Source organism: Drosophila melanogaster, chromosome X (assembly GCF_000001215.4).
Source record: "Drosophila melanogaster chromosome X".
Lineage (NCBI taxonomy): Eukaryota > Metazoa > Arthropoda > Insecta > Diptera > Drosophilidae > Drosophila > Drosophila melanogaster.
The window spans coordinates 17,186,277-17,209,307 of NC_004354.4; the positions used below are offsets into that span (position 1 = coordinate 17,186,277).

At 44.9% G+C, this 23,031-nt stretch overlaps 5 protein-coding genes across 9 annotated transcripts in view, besides 1 other annotated feature; 4 read left to right on the forward strand and 1 right to left on the reverse strand.

The window, feature by feature from the left end:
• baz (bazooka) overlaps nucleotides 1-14,452 on the forward strand; it is a 40,723-nt gene extending 26,271 nt beyond the window's left edge. Inside the window, exons 3-10 of one of the 4 annotated variants that reach the window (NM_001042818.4) lie at nucleotides 518-847; nucleotides 2,716-4,410; nucleotides 4,479-5,101; nucleotides 5,163-5,444; nucleotides 5,512-6,185; nucleotides 6,255-6,759; nucleotides 7,037-7,141; nucleotides 7,623-9,037. In NM_001042818.4, the coding sequence (NP_001036283.1) occupies nucleotides 665-847; nucleotides 2,716-4,410; nucleotides 4,479-5,101; nucleotides 5,163-5,444; nucleotides 5,512-6,185; nucleotides 6,255-6,759; nucleotides 7,037-7,141; nucleotides 7,623-8,118 (4,563 nt within the window). In that variant the 5' untranslated portion in view covers nucleotides 518-664 and the 3' untranslated portion in view covers nucleotides 8,119-9,037. Of the gene's footprint in view, nucleotides 1-517; nucleotides 848-2,715; nucleotides 4,411-4,478; nucleotides 5,102-5,162; nucleotides 5,445-5,511; nucleotides 6,186-6,254; nucleotides 6,760-7,036; nucleotides 7,142-7,622; nucleotides 9,038-14,010 lie in introns of those variants that run through there. The other 3 variants (NM_001347807.1, NM_001298436.2, NM_001298435.2) reach the window with 3 other exon arrangements.
• Nucleotides 8,983-14,011: a mobile genetic element.
• Nucleotides 14,450-16,322, reverse strand: TTLL1A (Tubulin tyrosine ligase-like 1A). The gene is made up of 4 exons (NM_132969.3): nucleotides 15,908-16,322; nucleotides 15,277-15,856; nucleotides 14,801-15,141; nucleotides 14,450-14,743 (listed from the first exon to the last, which is right to left on the reverse strand). The coding sequence occupies exons 1-4, from the start codon at nucleotides 16,240-16,242 to the stop codon at nucleotides 14,509-14,511; spliced, it is 1,491 nt and encodes a 496-aa protein (NP_573197.2). The 5' UTR covers nucleotides 16,243-16,322; the 3' UTR covers nucleotides 14,450-14,508.
• Nucleotides 16,323-16,835: 513 nt separating this feature from the next.
• On the forward strand, nucleotides 16,836-17,649 carry CG5070 (uncharacterized protein). Its single transcript, NM_132970.3, has one exon. It carries the CDS (start codon nucleotides 16,919-16,921, stop codon nucleotides 17,546-17,548), a length of 630 nt encoding a protein of 209 aa, NP_573198.1. The 5' UTR covers nucleotides 16,836-16,918; the 3' UTR covers nucleotides 17,549-17,649.
• Nucleotides 17,650-20,130: 2,481 nt separating this feature from the next.
• CG32564 (uncharacterized protein) lies at nucleotides 20,131-21,578 on the forward strand. Its single transcript, NM_167559.3, has one exon. The coding sequence runs from the start codon at nucleotides 20,199-20,201 to the stop codon at nucleotides 21,426-21,428; it is 1,230 nt and encodes a 409-aa protein (NP_728056.1). The 5' UTR covers nucleotides 20,131-20,198; the 3' UTR covers nucleotides 21,429-21,578.
• A 581-nt stretch (nucleotides 21,579-22,159) lies between these two features.
• CG32563 (uncharacterized protein) lies at nucleotides 22,160-22,787 on the forward strand (the record flags this gene model as incomplete). 2 transcript variants are annotated; one of them, NM_167560.2, is made up of 2 exons in its annotated part: nucleotides 22,160-22,376; nucleotides 22,438-22,787. In NM_167560.2, 2 exons carry the CDS (start codon nucleotides 22,160-22,162, stop codon nucleotides 22,731-22,733), a joined length of 513 nt encoding a protein of 170 aa, NP_728057.1. In that variant the 3' UTR covers nucleotides 22,734-22,787. The 2 variants fall into 2 exon arrangements, with proteins under 2 accessions (NP_728057.1, NP_001285366.1); NM_001298437.1 differs by having other exon boundaries at nucleotides 22,262-22,376.
• Nucleotides 22,788-23,031: the final 244 nt, after the last annotated feature.

Here is a 23,031-nt window from a genome sequence, read left to right on the forward strand (position 1 = left end):
GTGACTCGGCTTTAATTTCCACTTGTTTATTTTCAATTTGATAAGTGATAAGTTTGTTTATTATCGCTCGACACAACTTCCATTGACTGACTCGCTTAGAAATCTGATTTGCAATTATTTGCTTTGCGTTTGTCAACAAATCTCAGAATTCATAAACAAATCTCCTTCGTATAAAAGAAGTTACCATTCATATCGTTTTTTTTTTTTTTTTTTGGCGTCTGTCACAATATCTTACTTACAATTTCCAATGTCGTAGACGGGAGTCGAGTTTTATTTTTGTGTGTGTGCCAAAGATAGCATTTCCGTGTGCCACCGATAAGGCAGCCAATTCACACTGCATTTTGATAGCGTTTTTGATAGGACGGCACTCAACAGTTGCCGCATTGCATCACCGATAAGAGCGTAGACTAAATCAATAACAACAATAGTAATCATCATAATAAGTACAATGGCGCAAACGCAGTGACTAAGCTTTGTTTGAATCACGGCTAATAAATACCTTTTAAATGCCACACAGCGGTGAAATGTTCCTCAAATCGAAATTGGTCGGCAGTTAGAAGGAAAAGCCAACGAAAAGCGAACAATAAAACAAAACGGAGAGAATCAATCGAAATATATTTAACAAAATAACCAATCAGCATATACCAAAGATCGCATTTCGATCATGTTCGACGTACCGCCAAAGTGTCCTGCGTTGGCCAACAAGCTGGGCGGTCTCTTTGGGTGGCGACACACCTACAAGGTGGCCGCCAAGCAGGAGGGGATTCCCCATGGGCAGCTACACAAGTCCTACTCCCTCACGCTGCCCAAGCGACCGCCTTCGCCATCGACCTATTCGTGTGTGAAGGTAAAGCTCGAGAGATATACTATATACTATATTAAGGGATTGCAAAGTTTAAGATCAAAGACTGGAATCAAGATCACTGGGAAAAATCGTCAAAATAAACAAAATATCAAAAAATAGAGTTATTCCTAAGAATATTTTTGAAAAATCAAGCACCAAGTATTTATTACTAATTATTTCAATACAAAAATAAATAAGATTATATCTTAAAATTTTTAGGCAATACAGTTGCATATCAAAATATTTATTACTAAAATTTCAAAAAAAGCAGTAATTAGAGATATTGTAGATACATTTTTCTACGTGCCGATATACACACATGCCAAATTCAATCACAATCTCTTTTGGCATTCCTCCAGTTCGATACCACACTGGTTCGCCCTGCGACCACGCCCACATAGCATTTTCAATCTTTTTATGATATATGAGATCGAGATCATGTTGTCGACTCGTTGCCGCATAATTTCCATTGACAAATGACCATAAAGAAGTGTAATCAATGAGGCACAGTGGGACAAAAGTGGTTAACATGCTATGTGAAATCTTGAATAAAAAGAGTCTAAATAATTTATGATAAATAAATTTTTGAAATAATTGATTGTTTTTATAAAAATATCGATTTAATGACATTTTTGCAAACAGCCAATACATATTGAACACATTTCATTCTAGTGTCATTGACATAACCCACTGTTCCCCAACTGCATTTTTAAGGCTCTATTCTACTTGCCAAATAGCGAAACGGTATCCCAAAAATCGGTGCTGCATCTGATAGATACTTAGAATGTCTGAATGCGCGCTCTTTGACCCACAAACAAAAAAAGACATCGAAGAAACCATGTGAAGAAACCAAAAAAAAAAAAAAAAAATAACAAAGCCGAACCGAAAACAGAAATCAAGGAAAAGACGCGAAAAATAGCCGAAATTATTGCGCCAAGTTGACGATTCGTTCGACGTTCCAGTTCTGCAGCTCGTCTCAGTTTGCTGAGCCTCCAACGCTTTTGACTGGTTTTCAACCATGATGCAATTGTTTTGTTTCTTATGCACCAGAAAAAAATATAACAAAAATTCCCAAAACATCTGCAATACTTTAACTATAATAAACCAGCAAAAGATAAAAATCAATAGCATACAGATAAACAGAAACTCAGGTTGAATGAAGCAATTTAGATTAATTAATCCATTGAGTTCCTACGCTAAAGTTTTCGAAACATTTAGTAAACCCATAATGAAATGTTGATCTAAGATTTGTAAAATCTCCTCCAGTTCTTGCTAGAATTTTCTCCAAGTGAGTCGTTGTTGGTGGTGGTCGGCATTTGGCATTTGTTGTGGAATCCATCGGAATGCCAAAAGCAACACCGCCAGCAGCTCCTTGGCTGCTTAGCTCAGCTCGACGAGAAGAGTAGATTGCAATTTGGGGCGCTGGAGGTCGTCGTGGTCTTATTAGGCTTATTAGGCGTCGCTCAGGGAGTTCAAGTTGATGATGAGCCCACGTGAGCGATGGAGTGACTCAACACGTAGCGGTTGCTCCATGCGGAAGCACAGATGTGCAGATGGTGCAAATGGGATGTGAGAAGCGAGTCCGCGAGACGATGCGTCGTCTCCTCTATTGGCCTTTCCAGATTGAAGATTTGCAGTTACGAGATTTGGGGGAGGGCTTGAATGGATGTTGGGAAAGAGTTCCGCGACTTCCACGGCCCCCAGTCTAATGGAAATAACAGATGCAAGAGATGCACGTCTTACTGTTTCGTTGCTGGGGAGATACAGTGCATACTCTATAATGTGAACTAATAAAATATATTTTAATTTGCTCAGCAATAATAGATGTAAACTCAAAACTCATTGATATTTTGTATTTTTTAAACTTACAGCCCGATTCCTGGGTGACCGTGACGCATCTCCAGACACAGTCGGGCATCCTCGATCCGGATGATTGTGTCCGCGACGTGGCCGACGATCGGGAGCAGATATTGGCGCACTTTGATGACCCAGGACCCGATCCAGGAGTTCCGCAAGGAGGCGGAGATGGAGCATCGGGCAGTTCGTCCGTTGGCACCGGTTCGCCGGACATCTTTCGCGATCCCACCAACACGGAGGCGCCCACCTGTCCGCGGGATCTCTCCACGCCACACATCGAGGTCACCAGCACCACATCGGGACCGATGGCTGGACTCGGAGTTGGACTGATGGTGCGTCGCAGCAGTGATCCCAATCTGCTGGCCTCGCTGAAGGCAGAGGGCAGTAACAAACGCTGGTCGGCGGCGGCTCCCCACTACGCTGGCGGGGATTCGCCGGAGCGCCTGTTTCTTGACAAGGCCGGTGGCCAGTTATCGCCACAGTGGGAGGAGGACGACGATCCCAGTCATCAGCTAAAGGAACAGCTGCTACATCAACAGCAGCCCCATGCTGCTAATGGAGGCTCCTCCTCCGGTAACCATCAGCCGTTTGCCCGATCCGGTCGCCTGTCGATGCAATTTCTTGGCGATGGCAATGGCTACAAGTGGATGGAGGCAGCCGAGAAACTTCAGAATCAGCCGCCAGCCCAGCAGACATATCAGCAGGGTTCTCATCATGCTGGTCATGGTCAAAACGGTGCCTACTCCAGCAAGTCCTTGCCCAGGGAGAGCAAGCGAAAGGAGCCCTTGGGACAGGCATATGAATCCATCAGGGAGAAGGATGGTGAAATGCTGCTGATCATCAACGAGTACGGCAGTCCGCTGGGACTAACTGCTCTGCCGGACAAGGAGCATGGCGGTGGACTGTTGGTGCAACATGTGGAGCCGGGCAGCCGAGCCGAGAGAGGACGACTGCGTCGTGATGATCGCATCTTGGAGATCAATGGAATCAAGCTAATAGGACTCACCGAATCGCAGGTTCAGGAGCAACTGCGGCGGGCTTTGGAGAGCTCAGAGTTGAGAGTTCGAGTGCTGCGCGGTGATCGCAATCGCCGCCAACAGCGTGACTCTAAGGTGGCCGAGATGGTGGAGGTGGCTACGGTGTCACCCACCCGCAAACCACATGCTGCTCCGGTGGGCACCTCGCTGCAGGTGGCCAATACCCGTAAACTGGGCAGGAAAATCGAAATTATGCTCAAGAAGGGACCCAACGGTCTGGGCTTTTCGGTCACAACACGCGATAATCCCGCCGGTGGCCACTGTCCCATCTACATCAAGAATATCCTGCCACGAGGTGCGGCCATCGAGGATGGACGCCTGAAGCCCGGCGATCGTTTGCTCGAGGTGGATGGCACTCCAATGACTGGTAAAACACAAACGGATGTGGTGGCAATCTTGAGGGGCATGCCAGCGGGAGCAACCGTAAGGATTGTGGTCTCCCGCCAGCAGGAGTTGGCGGAGCAGGCTGACCAGCCGGCGGAGAAAAGTGCTGGTGTGGCGGTGGCGCCCTCAGTTGCTCCACCAGCTGTTCCTGCAGCTGCAGCTCCAGCGCCTCCCATTCCGGTACAAAAATCCAGCAGCGCACGTTCTCTGTTCACTCATCAGCAGCAATCGCAGCTCAACGAATCTCAGCACTTTATTGATGCGGGCAGCGAGTCGGCGGCTTCAAATGTAAGTTTAATCACAATCTTTGAAGGATTTGGAACTATGCTAATCTTTTTATGTTCTTAAACACACAGGACAGCCTGCCGCCCAGCAGCAACAGTTGGCACTCCCGCGAGGAGCTGACCCTGCACATTCCCGTACACGACACCGAAAAGGCCGGACTGGGTGTCAGTGTGAAGGGAAAGACGTGCTCGAATCTGAACGCTTCCGGATCGAGTGCCTCCAGCGGCAGCAATGGACTGATGAAGCATGACGGTGACTTGGGTATATTCGTGAAGAATGTAATTCATGGCGGTGCTGCATCCCGCGATGGTCGCTTGCGGATGAATGATCAACTGCTGAGCGTGAATGGAGTATCGCTGCGTGGGCAAAACAATGCCGAGGCCATGGAGACACTACGTCGGGCAATGGTCAACACGCCCGGCAAACATCCGGGAACCATAACCCTGCTGGTAGGCCGCAAGATCTTGCGATCGGCCAGTTCCAGTGACATTCTGGACCACAGTAACAGTCACAGTCATAGCCATAGCAATAGTAGCGGTGGCAGCAATTCAAATGGTAGCGGCAATAACAACAATAGCAGCTCGAATGCCAGCGATAATTCTGGAGCCACGGTCATATATTTGAGTCCGGAGAAGAGGGAGCAGCGCTGCAATGGCGGCGGAGGTGGTGGCAGTGCTGGCAATGAGATGAATAGGTGGGTAGATTACTCGATATATGTAGTACAACTTAGTACAACTAAGCGTATTGTCTTACAGATGGAGCAATCCCGTTTTGGATCGCCTAACCGGTGGCATTTGCTCCTCGAATTCAGCGCAGCCATCCTCTCAGCAGTCTCACCAGCAGCAGCCGCATCCTTCGCAGCAGCAACAGCAGCAACGTCGCCTGCCTGCAGCGCCCGTTTGCAGCAGTGCAGCTCTGAGAAACGAGAGCTACTACATGGCCACCAATGACAACTGGTCGCCGGCGCAGATGCACTTAATGACTGCTCATGGCAACACGGCGCTGCTTATCGAGGACGATGCCGAGCCGATGTCTCCGTGAGTCTGATAGCTAGATATCTCTCAAAGGCACCTTTTAACTCACTTTATTCCTTATTTCTTTCAGAACACTACCGGCACGTCCGCATGATGGGCAGCACTGCAACACGAGCAGTGCTAATCCATCGCAGAACTTGGCCGTCGGCAATCAGGGGCCACCCATAAATACCGTGCCTGGTACTCCGTCGACATCCAGCAACTTTGATGCCACCTACTCCTCGCAACTGAGCTTGGAGACAAACTCGGGCGTGGAGCATTTCTCGCGCGATGCTTTGGGACGACGCAGCATCTCTGAGAAGCACCATGCGGCGCTGGATGCCCGCGAAACTGGCACCTATCAGCGGAATAAGAAGTTACGCGAGGAGCGCGAACGCGAGCGTCGCATTCAGCTGACCAAATCGGCTGTGTATGGTGGTTCCATTGAGTCCCTTACGGCTCGCATAGCCAGTGCTAATGCCCAGTTTTCGGGATATAAACATGCCAAGACTGCATCCAGTATCGAGCAAAGAGAGACGCAGCAGCAATTGGCCGCTGCGGAGGCGGAGGCAAGGGATCAGCTGGGCGATCTGGGTCCATCGCTGGGCATGAAGAAGTCCTCGTCGTTGGAGTCGCTCCAGACTATGGTGCAGGAGCTGCAGATGTCGGATGAGCCGCGTGGTCATCAGGCGTTGCGCGCACCGCGTGGGCGTGGCAGGGAGGACAGTCTGCGGGCGGCGGTGGTCAGCGAACCGGATGCGAGCAGTAAGTTTTTGGATAATAAACAGATATTTCTGGAATTGTGAATAATTTGTATGCGCTTATCTTTTTTAGAGCCCCGCAAGACCTGGCTTTTGGAGGATGGCGATCACGAGGGTGGTTTTGCCTCGCAGCGCAATGGACCGTTCCAGAGTTCCCTGAACGATGGCAAACACGGCTGCAAGTCGTCGCGGGCCAAGAAGCCAAGCATACTGCGCGGTATCGGTCACATGTTCCGCTTTGGCAAGAATCGCAAGGATGGCGTGGTGCCAGTGGATAACTATGCGGTAAACATTTCGCCCCCTACATCGGTGGTTTCCACAGCCACATCGCCGCAGCTGCAGCAGCAGCAACAGCAGCAGTTGCAGCAACATCAGCAGCAACAACAGATACCAACCGCTGCATTGGCTGCTCTGGAGAGAAATGGCAAACCGCCGGCGTATCAGCCACCGCCACCGCTGCCTGCTCCAAATGGAGTGGGTAGCAATGGTATCCATCAGAACGACATCTTCAACCATCGCTATCAGCATTATGCCAACTACGAGGACCTCCACCAGCAGCACCAGCAACACCAGATTAGGTGAGAGCGGTCCCGCACCTTCTTTGCATCCTTTCATTTTGCCGGTGTCGGGATATTTGTTTGTTTAACCCAGTTTATTAGCCATTTAACACAACATTGTGTACATATGTGTCGTATATCTCTTTCTCGCCCTTTTTTCTCTCTCTGTTCCGCGTGTCTGTGTATCTATGTTGTTGTCAATGTGTTAACCACCCATCATCACACGCAAACTCACCCACACAAACACACACACCACACAATAACAATTACACTGGTAAAAACAAATATATCGAAGCAGTGGAGGCGATTCCACCACATCGATTTCGGAAACGCTTTCGGAGTCAACACTCGAGTGCATGCGACAGCAGGTCATCCGTCAGCGCATCAAGGTCGAGGCGGAAAGGTAACCCACCCACCTACACCAACACCCGCATCCACACTCACACCCCCCACCCACAACCTCACCCATCACTCAGATAGCACAGTGCAGTGCGGTTCGTAGATATAAAGCGGGTTTTCGGTAATAGGCTTTTTAGAGCTTCAGTTAATTAAGTAAAACTTTAGGTGTGCTAGAGATTAGATTTTACAAAACAGAATATTGCAATCAATAAATAACATTTAAAAAAAGGTTATGGGTTGAAAATATTTAATACAATTACAATGACATGATCTTTATAGTGTTCGTAGATATCATAAAATGTAAATAAAATATTAACATGTAGTTATAGTTTAACACTCGAATTGCACTGTATCTCATCACAAAACACATGAATTTTGGCTGGCTACTTGTAAATTTTACATTTTCGTTTTTGCCGACAAAACACAACAATCATAATATCTGCATTTTGTAAATTACTCATGGACATTCCCGCTTGCTTTCGCAGTCGCCGCCATCAGCATTACCATTCGCAGCGCAGTGCCCGCTCGCAGGATGTGAGCATGCACTCGACGAGCTCCGGATCCCAGCCAGGATCCCTGGCTCAGCCGCAAGCGCAATCAAACGGCGTTCGTCCCATGAGCAGTTACTACGAGTACGAGACGGTTCAACAGCAACGGGTGGGCAGCATCAAGCATAGCCACAGCAGCAGCGCCACGTCGTCCTCCTCGTCGCCCATCAATGTGCCGCATTGGAAGGCGGCAGCCATGAATGGCTACTCGCCAGCCAGCCTGAATAGCAGTGCCCGGAGTCGAGGTCCGTTTGTGACGCAGGTGACCATACGGGAGCAGAGCAGTGGCGGCATACCCGCCCACCTGCTGCAGCAACATCAGCAGCAGCAACTCCAGCAGCAGCAGCCCACCTACCAGACTGTTCAGAAGATGTCAGGACCATCGCAATATGGTAGTGCCGCCGGTTCCCAGCCACACGCCTCCAAGGTGTGACTATAGGTGTTGGCGCAAGCGCGCGCCACTCGCGATGTGCTGGCCGAAAATCGGGTCGTTCTCAGCGAGGTCAACGAGGAGGTGGAAGTATTCTACTTCGCCACCGAGTGCTGAACACATTGCATAATCGAGGGAATTATTTGTTTAAGTTAGATAAAGTGTAATTTGCACTAAACCACATGCATAAGGGGTGGGTTGGTTAATGTAATCTTGTCTATTCAACATGCAATTAATATGAGACAAGAGGAAATTTATTTTATATTATGAGGTTTAAATTTGATTTGTAACTAGCTCCAAGCCAAGGAATGGTTGCTATATAATTTAAATTCTATCCTGATTAAACAATATATGTATATATATATATATATATTTATCCGTGATATATGATTAAGCAAACAAAACCTAGACGTTTTCTTGCTAAGCGGAAAGAACCAGGATAATATTTACATTAGTATTCCATCATAATTTCATGGTCCAAGTGGAAAGGATAAACTTGATTTTATATTTGTAAATTGCTAAGAATACTACTTGGTTTCATTGGATTTCCAACCTATTGACCCACCCTGACACACGTCTATATTAAGTTCACAATTCACAATATATAAACTAAAAAATTGCATATTTGGCGAAACAGAAACCAAGAGAGTAACGATTAAGGAAAGTATTCCCGTAAAGCGCTATCAATTTGTCGAGTGCTTAGATTTAATTTAAATGATCGTATTAAGCTTTAGCTCTAAGTCCAAGTCAAACGCCTTTGTACATAACTAGTTTACCCAAAAGCCAACAAGAAAACAGAACAACATCAAATCCCAAAAGTTTTGGACCTACACTGCGAAAGGTCTTAACAATTTCCATTGTCATTTATGTAAGATTGTTTATTATTATTGTTTATTATTAATTTAATTATTAGTTTAATTCTAAATGCGGTAATTATATAAAGTATTCTTAGTTTGTGACCGAACGACTGCTGCTGAGAACTCGACTGACTGCAACGCTGACTTCCACTCGACTCCACTGCTGCCTTGCGATCGTTCCTTCGATGACTGATTGTCGATAACTTCGATTTCCGACAATCATGTTGCTGCTCAACAGCGCTGCCAACCGGGTTGTTGCCAGCCTTCAGCCTTACTCCATGTTACATTCGGCCCTCCTGATCATCATCATCCGACCCGGATGACAATAGGTCTGCATTTTCGGCTATGTACTTCCACAACTTCATGTTGTCACGGCTGGTGGATGTGACATTGGGTCCTTCGACGTTTGCTGCTTTTTTAACGTCATATCTGCCATTGTCTTTGACCCCTGTGACTTCGTATGGACCTAAATACCCGCTTGCCATCTTGCGGCCAGCTACAAATTGGGTCCTTTTAATTGCAACCAGATCACCTGCTTTGTATTTGTATTCAGCTCGGCGCTTTTTGTCGTAATTGCGCTTGTAGTCCTTCTGCGCCTGCTCGATGTTGCGTTTTACCAGCTGTCTCATCTCATAGCGGTCCTCGTTGAATTGACAGACCACTTCTTCTTGGAGCAGTTCCAGTAACCGATCCTCAACTCGGGTGTACATCTTGGTGCCAAACATGACCTCAAATGGTGACAGCTTCAGTGATGAATGCACGTGACAGTTGATCGCCTTTTGTACCTCAGGCACATATTTGTACCACTTCGACGGTTCGTCTGAAGACAGCTTTGATATTATTGCCAAAATTAAACGATTTACTCGTTCTATCTGGCCGTTGCCTCTGGCCACTCCAGTAGTTGTGCAGACGTGTTCCACGTTATGGCTGCTCATAAATTGTTCGAACGCACCACTCGTAAAGGCCGTTCCTTTGTCGCTAACAATTCGCTTAGGGAAACCAAAAATGTTTGACCAGTCGGTCAGCCTCTTGACCACTTCTTCCTGTCCGGTTGATTTGGTTGGGAATAACCAGACAAACTTTGAAAACGCATCGACTGTTGCCAGAATGTATTTATACTGTTTGGCCGATGAATCCATTGGCCCCAAATGATCGATGTGTAGTGTGTGCAACGGTGCGTCTCCTTTATCTATGCAATTTAGATATCCCTCCTGCTTTCCCAACTTTTTGCTGTGGATGATACATTTTATACAGTTAGAAATTAGCTTTTTTACCTTGTATTCCAAATGAGGAATAAAAAATTGCTGCTGTATGCTATGCATCGTCTTTTGCAACGACAAATGGCCAACTTCATGTGCGCTTTGAATCACCTCCCTCTCCATTAGTGCAGGGACAACCAGTAGTTCATTGCCATTGACCATACTATACAACAGGCCACCTTTTAGCTTGTAGGGTTGGAATAGACGATCTTTTAGAATTTCCAGGATTGCTCTAATTGAATCATCGTTCTGCTGCGACTTTTTAATACGTGCTGTCAACTCGGATGTTATCATCATGCATGCTTGGGGATGGCGGCTTAAAAAATCAACGTGTCTCATTCTTTCTCCTGCACGATGTTCGGGTTGAAAATTAAAATCCTGCATATAGAGAATCCATGGGCCAACTTCTCTTGGGACATCTGCTTTTTTTGTTGTCTGTTTAAATGCGACACAGTCCGTGACGAGCTTGAAAGGGACTCCCAATAAATAGTGTCTGAACTTTTTCAGAGCTAAGTATGCGGCTTTTACTTCAAGGTAGTAACTATGACGATTTGATTCGGCTTTTGTAGTTTTTCTGCTCCAAAAGCAGACTGGGTGAAAACTGCCTTCGAACTTCTGCAATAAAACGGCTCCTAACCCGTCCTTAGAGGCATCTGTATGAAGTTCGGTTTCTGCTTCTCGTGAGTAGATCCTCAATACTGGTTCGTTTACCAGAATCTCTTTCAGCTTATTCACCGACTGCTGCTCTACTGGTCCAATGTTGAAAATGGCATCTTTTTTTAATAGGTCCGTCAGTGGTCTCGCAATTTGGGCGTATCCAGGTATGAATTTTCTGAAGAATCCTGTGAGACCCAGAAATCCTTGAACGGCTTTTACATTCTGAGGTGTTCCAAAGGAATTCACTGCTGATGTTTTCTCTTTTCCAGGGCATATTTGTCCACCTTCGATAATATGTCCCAGGAAATGAATTCGCCTCTGCATAAAGTTGCACTTCTTCCATTTTATTTTTAGACCAAATTCTGCAGCTCTCTTAAGTACCATTTCCGTCTTTTCCATGCATTCTTCTGGGGTAGCGGCATATACAATTATGTCATCCATATATAGCTGCATTATATTGGAATTGATTAGTTCTTGAAAAATAAATTGAACGAACCGTATAAACGCTGCTGGGGAATTCTTAAAACCAAAGGGCGCTTTGTTAAACTCGAATAAGCCTTCTCGGGTAACAAATGCTGTGTACGGCTTGCTGGCTTCTTCTACGGCCACATGAAAAAATCCGTTCTGTAAGTCCATGGTTGTAAACCATTTGGCACTCTGCAGTTTTTCAAGCACCTCCTCCATTATGGGTACCGGAAAACAATCCATCAGAACCATGGTGTTCAATTTTCTATAGTCCACGCAAACGCGTAGGGTACCATCCTTTTTCTTGACAACGACTATGCGACTGGCAACATTTGATGTAGATTTACGGACGATTGACTGCTCGACCCATTCCTCTACCTGCTTCTTTACAGCTATAGCTTCTTCTTCAGATAGTCGGGTGTGTCCATGGCGAAAGGGTTTAATCACGCCATCAGGAATAATTTTGAGTTCGACTGGACATTGCTTTATCTGCTTGGGTGGTGTTTCGTATGTTCTCTCTATCATGCGTTCAACGTCTTCTCGGTATTGTGGTGCAACTGTAAAAGAAGATTCTTCACAAATATTAAACATTTGGGAATACTCAACCGCTTGTTTTTTATCTGCTTCCGGGTCAAGAAAAGTATAGCCTTCTGCACTACAGATAAGACGAAACTTGCTGATAAAATCGTGTCCCACTATTCCATCGCAACTGAATTTAGAATCGTGGACGACTAAAACGTTGTGGCTTGCTTCCACCTGGTCGGTCTTGATTAATGCTCTGAAGCATCCAATCGGCTGTGTTGAGGCATTTCCCAAACCTCGCAATACTGTTGCAGTGCGGTTTAAATCAACATCTTTCATCTTCTTGAATATAGCTTCTTTAATTATGGTCACATCTGATCCTGTGTCCACCAGACAGTTGATGATAATCCCATTTATGATTACTGGCTTTGTTCGTGCACTATCAACGTGAATGCGCATGCTGTTTACTTTTTCCGGACACTTGCTTGAGATATGGCCCTCTTGATTACAGCTGAAACATTTGGTAGGAAGTGTACAATCCTTTCGTTTGTGTTCCCTCGAACCACAGTTGAAGCAGTGATCTGCTTTTACACCTTGTGTAATTTGCTTTGGTTTTGGTTGAATATTCGGCTTGTCAACAATATTCAGACTCTCGTAGATTTCGAATTCTTGCTTTAATTCCTTAAGAGTTTTACAACGGAGCATAGCACCCTTATACTCCTTTTTAATGTCGAGGCCGTTTACGATATGAGTTATCAAAGCAACTGTTTCAACTTCACCTAAGGCTGCTATTTTCTTCATTTGTAACAAATAGTCGTGTAGAGTTTCCTCCCTCTTCTTCTTCCTGTCTTGCAACTTTTTGTGAATAACGGCGCTATTATAGCTGCCTGAAAATTCTTCAATTAGTAACTCTTTGAGTTCAGTGTATCCACTGACACATTCAGATTCTAAGAAAAGTTCTGCTGATCCAATCATCTTACTTCTGGCTTGAACATATTTTTGTTTCTCCGAAAGTTCATATGCCTCGGCATTTTTCTCAAAAATTTCAAACCATTTTTTAATAGGAATTGATTTGCCATCACAGTCACTTACAACTTTTTCAAATTTTTCTGCAGCGATAATTACTTGCCCCTCTTGTTTAGATTTTGCCAACATGCTCTGGGTTAGAGTATTCATCATTTGTTCAAATTTCTCTTCGACTTTAGCACTAGCGTCTTTATTCTGCTTCTTTGCCTCTGCTTCTCCTACAGGCGCCAACTTTTGATCTTCTTCGTTCATTTTTTCTTTTCTGCTTTCGTCCTCGCTTTCGTTCTCTAGAATTGCTTGTATTTGGTCGGTGTTAAGTTTTTTATTTGTAGGTGGTGTACGTGTGAACATTCCGCGACAAGGCACTAACACCAGCAAACAACGACAATGTTCTAACGGCGCGACGGTAGTCGATTTTGCAGACGGCGCCACCGGTTAAAAGACAAATTTTGATTTTCGTTAGAAACGAATTTCACCACCTTTGCAATTTAATTGTTTTAAATTCCACAACAGCAAAACGACTTGAGTCTGTATGAGTTCAATCGATTTTTTCAACTTTCAATGCAGTAGACGTAGCCATAACTTTACAACTTTAAAGACTAAATCCACGCACACGACAATTTCAACTTTATCAGTTCTCTCTAGCAGCTTTCCCGACTTTTACCGACTTGTGTTCAAACAAAATCTGTACAACTGATTTTTCCAACTTTAAATGCAATAGATATAGCCACAACTTTACAACTTTTAAAGACTATACCCACGCACACAACAATGTCTTTTTTCTTTAAACAACTGCACCTTCATATAACCGATTTAGGACTGGACGAGCCCCCATGTAAGATTGTTTATTATTATTGTTTATTATTAATTTAATTATTAGTTTAATTCTAAATGCGGTAATTATATAAAGTATTCTTAGTTTGTGACCGAACGACTGCTGCTGAGAACTCGACTGACTGCAACGCTGACTTCCACTCGACTCCACTGCTGCCTTGCGATCGTTCCTTCGATGACTGATTGTCGATAACTTCGATTTCCGACAATCATGTTGCTGCTCAACAGCGCTGCCAACCGGGTTGTTGCCAGCCTTCAGCCTTACTCCATGTTACATTTATCATTTTTTTTTTACATTTACTTATATTTTTTTTGATTTGTACATAGATCTTGTTTGTTTGTTTTGTAAAGCTTTAAAGCGGACGCCATTATGTGTGTGCAAACGTGAGGATTTGCAAGAAGCGAAAAGTTAAACTTAAAGCCAACCCATTTAATACGTATAACTAACATGTAAGATTAAGGGAAGTACTTTTTTTTTGGTTTCAACGATTATCGAGGTTAGACAAGAAGTTTTGTGCAGCCGACCTCGGCCCAGGTCTCTAAAAAAGACAAGCAGCTTAACTTAGTTATACGAATCTATACGATTAAGCCGAACTAGTGGGTAAGCGTACATGTATAGCGAATATATACGATACTTTTCTTTATACTTGTGTACTTCCTAAGTAATTTGTGCGATGCCGAATACCGAGTTGCGAATTAAACGTTAAAAATTTTCATAAACAACCAATTTTCATTGACAACCACCCGACGAGTAAGGATTTGGTTTCACAGCATCACAACCGTTTTACTACTTTGTTAGACCTTTTAATTTTGGTCTCTCCTTCGGCGGGCGGTGGAGTAAATGAGCAAATACCTGAAGATGCAGTAGTGGACTTGGACTTCTTTTTCTTCGATAATCTGCCCTTGCGTCGAACGGGGACTTGCTCCTTGGGCTTACATGGCGAAATGGGCATCAGAACGGTAAAGTTTTTTAACAACTCTGGATTGGGCGTTTTATCCCAGTGCTCACTAAGGATTCGCATTGAGAATCAATCAAATCAATCGTGATCACTTATACAGACTTACTTTGGCATACAATTCGGCGGAACCACCACATCCAGAACGTTGTCTATTAGCCGCGATTTGAGCATGCGGTCGTTCGTGGTGGTCGAGTGCATGGACGGCGATGTATTGATCTCGATCAGCCAGGGCTTCAGGTTATTATCAATGATTATGTCATAGCCATAGACCTCGAAACAATGACGATCGTTGGCCATCACCGGAGCCACTGCGTCCAAGGAGTGCCTGATGGTGGCGGTGATGCGGCTCCACAGCATATCCGAAACGCCCTCGCCTCGCAGGCTGTCCAAGTACAGCCACAGATTCTGGAGTGGCCATTTGCCACCATGGATGGAATTGTACTCTTGCTAGATATTAGAGTAAAACATTTATAAAGCAAATGTTAAGTGGGCGCAAAACGCTTTTTTTTTTATCAAACACACTTATTTGCAATGTTGACTTAGGACTTATGTACTCTTACGTACACGGACTTGGCTACTTACATTCGTTTTCTGGATGCTGACGTTCGTCAAGTGCATAAACACGTTATCAATCTCAGTTTCGTCGTACTTCTCGGTGCAAAAACGGCAGAAACCCTCCTTATAGAGATAAGCCTTGAGCGGATTGAATGTGGTCACAAGGACGAAGAGTCGCAGGTCGAATTTCTTGCCGCCGATCAGCAGTGGATTGTCGATGTACTTGGAAATGACGCAGGTGTCCCGGTTGATTTGCGGATAGAAGGTGCGCGCATCGTATGCGAATTTTTTCAGTTTGGACAACTTGTTGACCAGATAGATACCTACACCCTGGGACTTGCTGCATGGCTTCACTATCCACGTGCTGGCCGGATTGCGATGGAAGACCTCGACGAACATTTGGTAATCGGAGGGGAGGACAAAGGTCATGGGTATGATGTCCAGGTGCTTGTAACGGGTACCGCCTATGCCCAGTTTCGTATCCGGTGGATGGCTTTGAGCCAACGGATCGCCACGTCGCTCCAGATCTTTGCGATAGCGCTTGATGTTCTTGATTAGCAAATCCTTGCGCGACAGCTCAATGGAGTTCGGGAAGTGGTTAATGACTCTGCGGTGAGATCTTAGATGGTTAGACAAAAAGTTGCTAACCACTACTTACTGATCTGATCGCATGCGATATGGATGATCGATGCCGAAGATGTAGCGACAATTCTGGGTGCACGCCCAATAGAAGTTCCATTCGCCATTAAAGGAGGGCACCTGTAGCCAACCTCTTTTCTGGAAATTGCTGACCAGCGCAGACTTGTCCCAATCTGTGCTGTAGTAAATGCCGTTTCGGGATTTCGGTGGTCTCAGTCGATTCCGGATGTAATGCAGACCATTGATGGGCTGGGTGATTAACTTGACCTCAGGCAGGTCATCGTCACTAGTGCAACTGCCGCCGCATTTCTGGCGAAGATTCCTCAGAGGACTGGTCTGTCTTCGCGTGCTCATTTGGGTGGTTGTATTTTAGATACTGCCCCTCTTTATGCTGATAACTGAGAATTTTGCCTAATTTTGAAGCGATCGTACTTCAGTTGCTGACAATTTAATTATGGCCTGGCTGATGCCCCCGCGTTGGCATCTAGTAAGCCCATAACCTTTCAAGAATAGGACCTTGGGTTCCAGAGAGCATACTTATTTCCCAGCTGTATGGTCAATGGTTTACAATATTAATTCACTTGTTCCCACAACTGATGAAAAAAATCTGACTGTTTTCCGGCAACAGATCCGCTTGCATAATCCCCGGGAAGAAAACGAAAGTGCTAATTCCCTTGAAGCTGCAATGTTTGCCCAAAAATTGCGTTATATTCTTGGATTCTAGCTAAAAGCAAACCTTCTGCGAAACCACAAGATCGCAAAGAGTGAAAAATCTGACTTTGACACAAATATTTGTGACACTAGTTCACCTGCCATCGGAACAGGGGGCCCTCCAAAACCCATTGAGTAATTTCACACATTGCGGGTTTTGGTACAGAACAATCGCGCACTATTGTCGAGCAATTCGACTTGGCTGGGTATAAAGTCGATGGTATGGTCACCAGAGTTCATCAGTCGACGCGGCAAAGTCAAGAGTGGATTTTGTGGATTAGCAGGAACACCGAATCGAAGATATACACATTACATCACCATGAAGTTCTACCTGGGATTGGCGGCAGTAGTAGTTGCGATGGTTTCCCTAGCGAAGCCGGGAGAAGCCACCTTTGGCAAGCTTAATCTTCTTCTGGGCGGAGCCACTACGTCTGGCTATGGATCTGGATATGGCGGCGGCTATGGTTCTGGCTACGGCTATGGATCTGGCTATGGATCAGGATATGGCGCCGGCTATGGATACGCTCCCGAGAACGTGGTGAAGGTGATCAAGGTATCGGTGGTGCCAGGAGGTGGAATCGGAGGAGGATATGGCGGAAGCTATGGTGGAGGATATGGCGGCGGTTACACTGGCGGCTATGGCGGTGGCTATTCCAGCGGCTTTGTGGGCGCTGCGCCTGCCATATCCACCTCCGCCGTGGTTACACCGGTGGTCACATCGGTGTCCACCCCGGTTGCCACTCCTGTCCTGGCCGGTGGAGCCGGCTATGTTGGCGGATTCGGAGGCGCTTTGGGCGGAGGATTGGGTGGCTATGGAAGCTCCTTCGGCGGTGGTGCTGCCCTTCCCGCCTCCTACGGCTATGGCGCTGGCTATGGCGCTGGCGGCGGCTTTGGACTGGGATTCGGTGCACCACCACCACCACTTGGCTTGGCTGGAGGACTCTGCTAGAGAACGACGAAGCCACAACGTCAAGTGGTTATTTTTTTTTGATAATTTTAAACAACGATTTGTAATTAAAAATTAACGATTTGTAATAAATTGTATAAACGAAGAGAATAGTGTTTGCTTTTTTGAGCTCACCAAGAGTAAATCTTTTAATAATACTATACATAATGAATATTTTGTTTGTTATAAATATTTATAAACATAATAGTTCGTTTTAAGCTCATAAACCTATGCAACTCAATAAATGAGCAGCAAATATGTGGAAGAAATAGAATACAATCAGTGATTTTGTCTGCCCAAAAGTGTGCTAAATAAAATGACATTAAACAAACCCCTCCAAGTTCTATACTCTATACATATACAGATCTATAAGCCGCGATGTAACTTTTTGCTTTTGCAATTTACTGCTTGACAATTACAAAATAAAAGAGTTCGCACCCATTTGAAGAGCCACCACCCAAAAAATGTATTGGCCCACCCAATCCTAGTGACCTTCGGTTTGGGCCTCTGAATGAAAACGAGAGTTGAGTGCTGTTTACGCACTCAGTTAGCCGGCTTTAACCCTTTCCGCCCCCCCAAAGCTTCTCTTTGCCCATCGAACTGGAGATCGTGAGCCCAAGAAAACTGTTAATGGTAATCAAGTGCCAAAAACCAAAAGCAAAGCCAAAGTCAAAGTCAAGTCACAAGAGCCAAGCCCAAAAAAAAAAAATATAATGTTCGACCGAGAATGCTGTATGCCACATGGGTGCAAATTGGTTGAGCTGGACCAGCTCCATCTTCATTTCCATCTCCAACTCTAGCCACATATGTCGCAGTCACTTCAACTAAAATGTAAATGGTAATGTGTAAATTGGCAATGATTTAATATTTGCAATGCTAAGAAATTTGAAGATAAAATAGAAATGAAATAAAATTAGTCAAGTAGAAAACACAGCAAGAACCTGAAAGCTTTAATACTTTTAAGCTGGTTAACATTCATCTTAGTTAATGTTAAAAATTTTAAATATAAATTCTTATATACATACATAAGTAATTCGTTTACTACATCCAATTGGGTTTAGCAACTATCTTAAAATGTTATGCTTGTTTTATTTTTCGCTTGTGATTGTCTGAAACTTTTGTAAAAATACAAAAAGTATAAACTTCAGAATTAGTTGCTTATGCTGCAAAATTGCCTAAAATTCCACGCATCTTTCCATAAAAATGAATTTTACGATACTCTCGTGCTACCAAAAAAAAACCAGTTGTCGAATTATGGGAACAGAAAATTTCGCCAGATGGAACAAACATACATATTTGGAGGGTTCTTGTCTATTTTTTTTTTTGGTGACCCAATTTGCATATCTGTCTAGATCAATAGAAAAAATACAAAGGTTCCAAAAAAGCGACATTTACATATATGTAATATTTGATCTGAGTTGGGAGGGAATACGTCAGAAAACGTGGACGTGGACAGGTTTTCGGGTCGAAATCCGAGATGAGCGAAGATTTCTGGGCGTGCTTGGGTTATTTGGATTTTCGGATTTTGGCTATTTGGATATTTGGATATTGGCGAGGCTCCAACCCATTGAGCCCCTTGACTACGTGTAGTCATGCATACGATTTCGGTGGCTGAATGAGTGACAATGCCAATACGCTGGCCACGCACATGTGCCAGTGTGCACTGCGAGAAATAGTAAAGCGAATTTTCGAAAAAAAAAATAAATTAAATAATATGAATTATTTAACTAAAATTTTTTTGGTTTAAACTTATTCATTAAATTGCATTATTTGTACTACACAGGTAAGTATTTGGCTTACAAATCGAATTACAAACTTATAAATAAAAGGGTATGTATTTTCATTTACTGCTAGATTGAAATATGACTGCTATCGATCAGATATAATAAAATACTCTCTCAAATCAGCATGATTCAAATTGGGACAGTATATGAATCAGAAAATTAAAATGCAACTCGCATTGCATGGTAGAACTGGTGGAATTTCCCAAACGTTTGTTCACATTCTATAGAAAGAGAAATAATAAATTGCACTTTTAGGCACAAAAATATTTGAATATTAAATTCATATTAATATGGATCCAATTAGATGAAGGGATATTACCTTCATCTAATTGGATCCATATTAATATGAATTTCTAGTTTAAGCTGCGTTTCAGATCATATCACGTTAACAGCTCCAAATATTTCCCTCAGTGCTAATTGGGGAATTACCCGAACCTTTTGCGAATCCGTAACGCTCTTGGGCCGTAGATTTATTCAACTATTTTGTGCCGTGCCGGTAGATGCGAGAAAATATCTCACTTGATGGTTAAGTAGTTGAGGTGACATATGAACAGACAGCCAGACAGCCGGTGGCTCAGGGCCCCGCCCAGATTTGGAATACATTTCGACCGGCCGACTCGTCTTGGGTTGTATTGGCTTGTCTTGTCTCTTTGGCCCATAAGTAACCATTTATGAATTAAGCAAACATCTGTGTTCGGGGCATCTCATCTCGTTGACTGGAGGGAGCATAACATAGTTTAGAACTACACAAACGCACACGGCTGTTGGCCGGCTATAAATTAGTGCCTCGCCTCGATTTGGGACATCAGTTGAGTTTCGTTCAGGTTGCCGGCAGCATCAGTAGCACCACTAGCATCACCAGTATCAACATGAAGCTGTACGTTTGCGTTTCGCTGGCCCTTTTGGCCCTTTCGGCACCAGTTCCTTCCGATGCCCTGTTGGGCGCCAAATTGGCCCTGCTCAAGGCCATTGGCGGCGGTCTGGGTGGCGGCAGCTCCGGCGGCGGTGGCTACTCCACCGGCAGTGGTGGCTATGGAGGCGGCTATGGCAGCGGTGGATACTCCGGCGGCTACAATCAGGGATATTACAACCAGCCCAGCAGACCGGTGTACAACTCCGAATACGGCAGTTCCTCATCCTCTTCCGCCAGCAGCAGCAGCAGCTATGGAGGCAGCTATGGCGGTGGTTATGGCGGCGGCTACGGTGGTGGCGAGCAGGTCATCAAGGTCATCAAGGTGGTGGAGCAGCCCTCTTACTCTTACGGACGGTCCTCTGGCTATGGTGGCAACTATGGAGGATACTCGTCCAGTGCCTCGTCCAGCGCCAGCGCCAACTCATACTCCGCTCCCTCTGTGAGCTACTCTGCTCCAGCTCCCGCTGTGACCTATTCCGCTCCTGCACCCGCTGTGAGCTACTCTGCCCCAGCTCCCGCTGTGACCTACTCCGCTCCTGCTCCTGCCCCAGCTGTGACCTACTCTGCTCCAGCTCCGGTGGTGCGCGTTCAGGCCGCTCCAGCTGTGACCTACTCCGCTCCTGCTCCTGCTCCAGCTGTGACCTACTCCGCTCCTGCTCCTGCTCCAGCTGTGACCTACTCCGCTCCTGCCCCCGCTCCTGTGGTGCGAGTACAGGCTGCTCCCGCTGTTACCTACTCCGCTCCCGCTCCCGCTGTTACCTACTCCGCTCCCGCTCCCGCTGTGACCTACTCCGGTCCCGCTCCTGCTGTAACCTACTCCGCTCCTGCTCCAGTTCCAGTGGTGCGTTACTCAGCCCCAGCTCCAGCTCCCATCAGCTACGCCCCTGCTCCCGTGTCCTACGCCCCGCAGCCACAGAGCCAACAGGTGGTGAAGACCATCAAGCTGATCGTCGATGAGGATCGTGCACCCGCCCAGGTTTACGGACCACCAGCGGTGGAGTCCAGCTACTCCAGTGCTTCCTCCTCCGCTGCCGCTTCCGCTGGTGGATACAACGGTGGCTACAACGGTGGATACAACGGTGGCTACAACGGTGGCTACAATGGCGGTTCCAATAGCGGCTTCTCAGGTGGATTCAATGGCGGCTGGAAGCGTGGCGGTATCTTTGAGAAGCTGGTGGGCTGCTAGGTGCTCATGTAACCATAACTCAAAGCCACTCAAGGACTCCAAAATCTAACCTAACCTAACCGTACTCAACTATTTTTTTTCTAGTTCTAAAACGAATACCTTTATTTTTTTGTTCGATCGATGTGTACATAAAATAAATCAATATACCCGATATCAGTTCTTTATAACTTTATACTCTTATGTAATCGCCAATACCTCAGTCAAATTCGTCTGTCTGTTAGCTTATATGTATGTAGATGCATATATCTTTTTTTTTGGGATTTTTTAGGGTTCATTGTGTTATTGATTCTTAGCCAAATTAACACCAAGTTGCTAACTCCCAACGAATCGGTTGCGATTCATATTCCAATTCCGGATCTGAAGAGATCGCGGAGAGGGCCCTGAGAACAAGGTTAAGATCGAGGGACAGAAAGATTCTGGTTTATAGGGTTCTGATTTGCATTTGAATATAGTATGTGCTTGGGGGTTTTTTTCTAATAAACAGAAAAAATGTTAATCAAATTGCTAAATTGTGTGGGAGATGTTTATATACATTTAAAAAAATCATATACCTTTGATATGCCTGCTTTAAAATTTTTTAGAATCTTTTAGGCTTGCATTAAAATGAATTAAGCTCTACATATAAACAATGATGGACTAAATCAAACTATATTTCATATTAATTGAATAATTGAATCAAAGTATCTATGAAAAATTCTAATAGATTCCACGATCTTTATCGGCTAAGTGTCATGCGATTTGAGGTGCAGTCATCCAAAATCGTCACCGATGGGCGTTCATCCAAGACCAAGAACATCCGTTCGCCGGCGCATATAAAAGCTGTGATCCCCTCGAAGAATCGGCCAAACAAAATGCAGGTGCTTAATGTGCAATTGTTTATTTGGGCAATAGTTTTTGCGGCTTTAGTACGTGGTCATGCTGTGGAGAAGGAGCAGCCGGCGAGCCACGGTGCGTATGAGCGACGCTATTTGATGTACTTCCCTTATTTGTGTTTTTATTATATCTGCAGCTTATGGACCACCCATACACATCAGCTCAGGTGTACTCCAGCTAGCTCCGGATACGGAACAACCCCATCTGCTGCTGGTGCCCAGCTCGTACTCCATGTCACTGGGAAATCCCTGGCCGCATTACTATGTGGACACCTTGACCGCATCGCATTTGCCACATTCAGTGATTCCATCGATTCCATCGATACCTTCGATACCTTCGATCCACGAACCCCGCATCGTGGTCAATGATAATGTGGACTTTTCGCAACTCAAATTGCCCCAGCATCAAGTTGTCCACTCCCACGGCCGCTAAATGGGTTCATTGCGAAACAATTTATAAACTATCATAAATAACTACTTTTCGGCGGTCTTATTACTTTAAGTTAAGTTTTTTTTTGTTTGTTTTCAATTTATTATTCAATAAAATTGCTATAAAATATATTGGTTTTTAAGGTTGACGAATGCATGGACAATATTTATATGTGTGCCAAAAACACAATTTTTAAATATGTAACATTTTTAAACATGCAGATTTTGTAATTAATTAAAATCCAGGACATCTTTTTAACTTATTTAAATTTTCATAAATACTTGACCATATTTATTTATAG

Coding starts and splice junctions, on each gene's coding strand:
- TTLL1A (NM_132969.3), bottom strand. CDS start 16,242: ATGAGCACGCGAAGACAGACCAGTCCTCTGAGGAATCTTCGCCAGAAA. Junction 15,857..15,907: donor TATCGCATGCGATCAGATCA/GTAAGTAGTGGT, acceptor ATCTCACCGCAG/AGTCATTAACCACTTCCCGA. Junction 15,142..15,276: donor TCAGCATCCAGAAAACGAAT/GTAAGTAGCCAA, acceptor TCTAATATCTAG/CAAGAGTACAATTCCATCCA.
- CG5070 (NM_132970.3), top strand. CDS start 16,919: ATGAAGTTCTACCTGGGATTGGCGGCAGTAGTAGTTGCGATGGTTTCC.
- CG32564 (NM_167559.3), top strand. CDS start 20,199: ATGAAGCTGTACGTTTGCGTTTCGCTGGCCCTTTTGGCCCTTTCGGCA.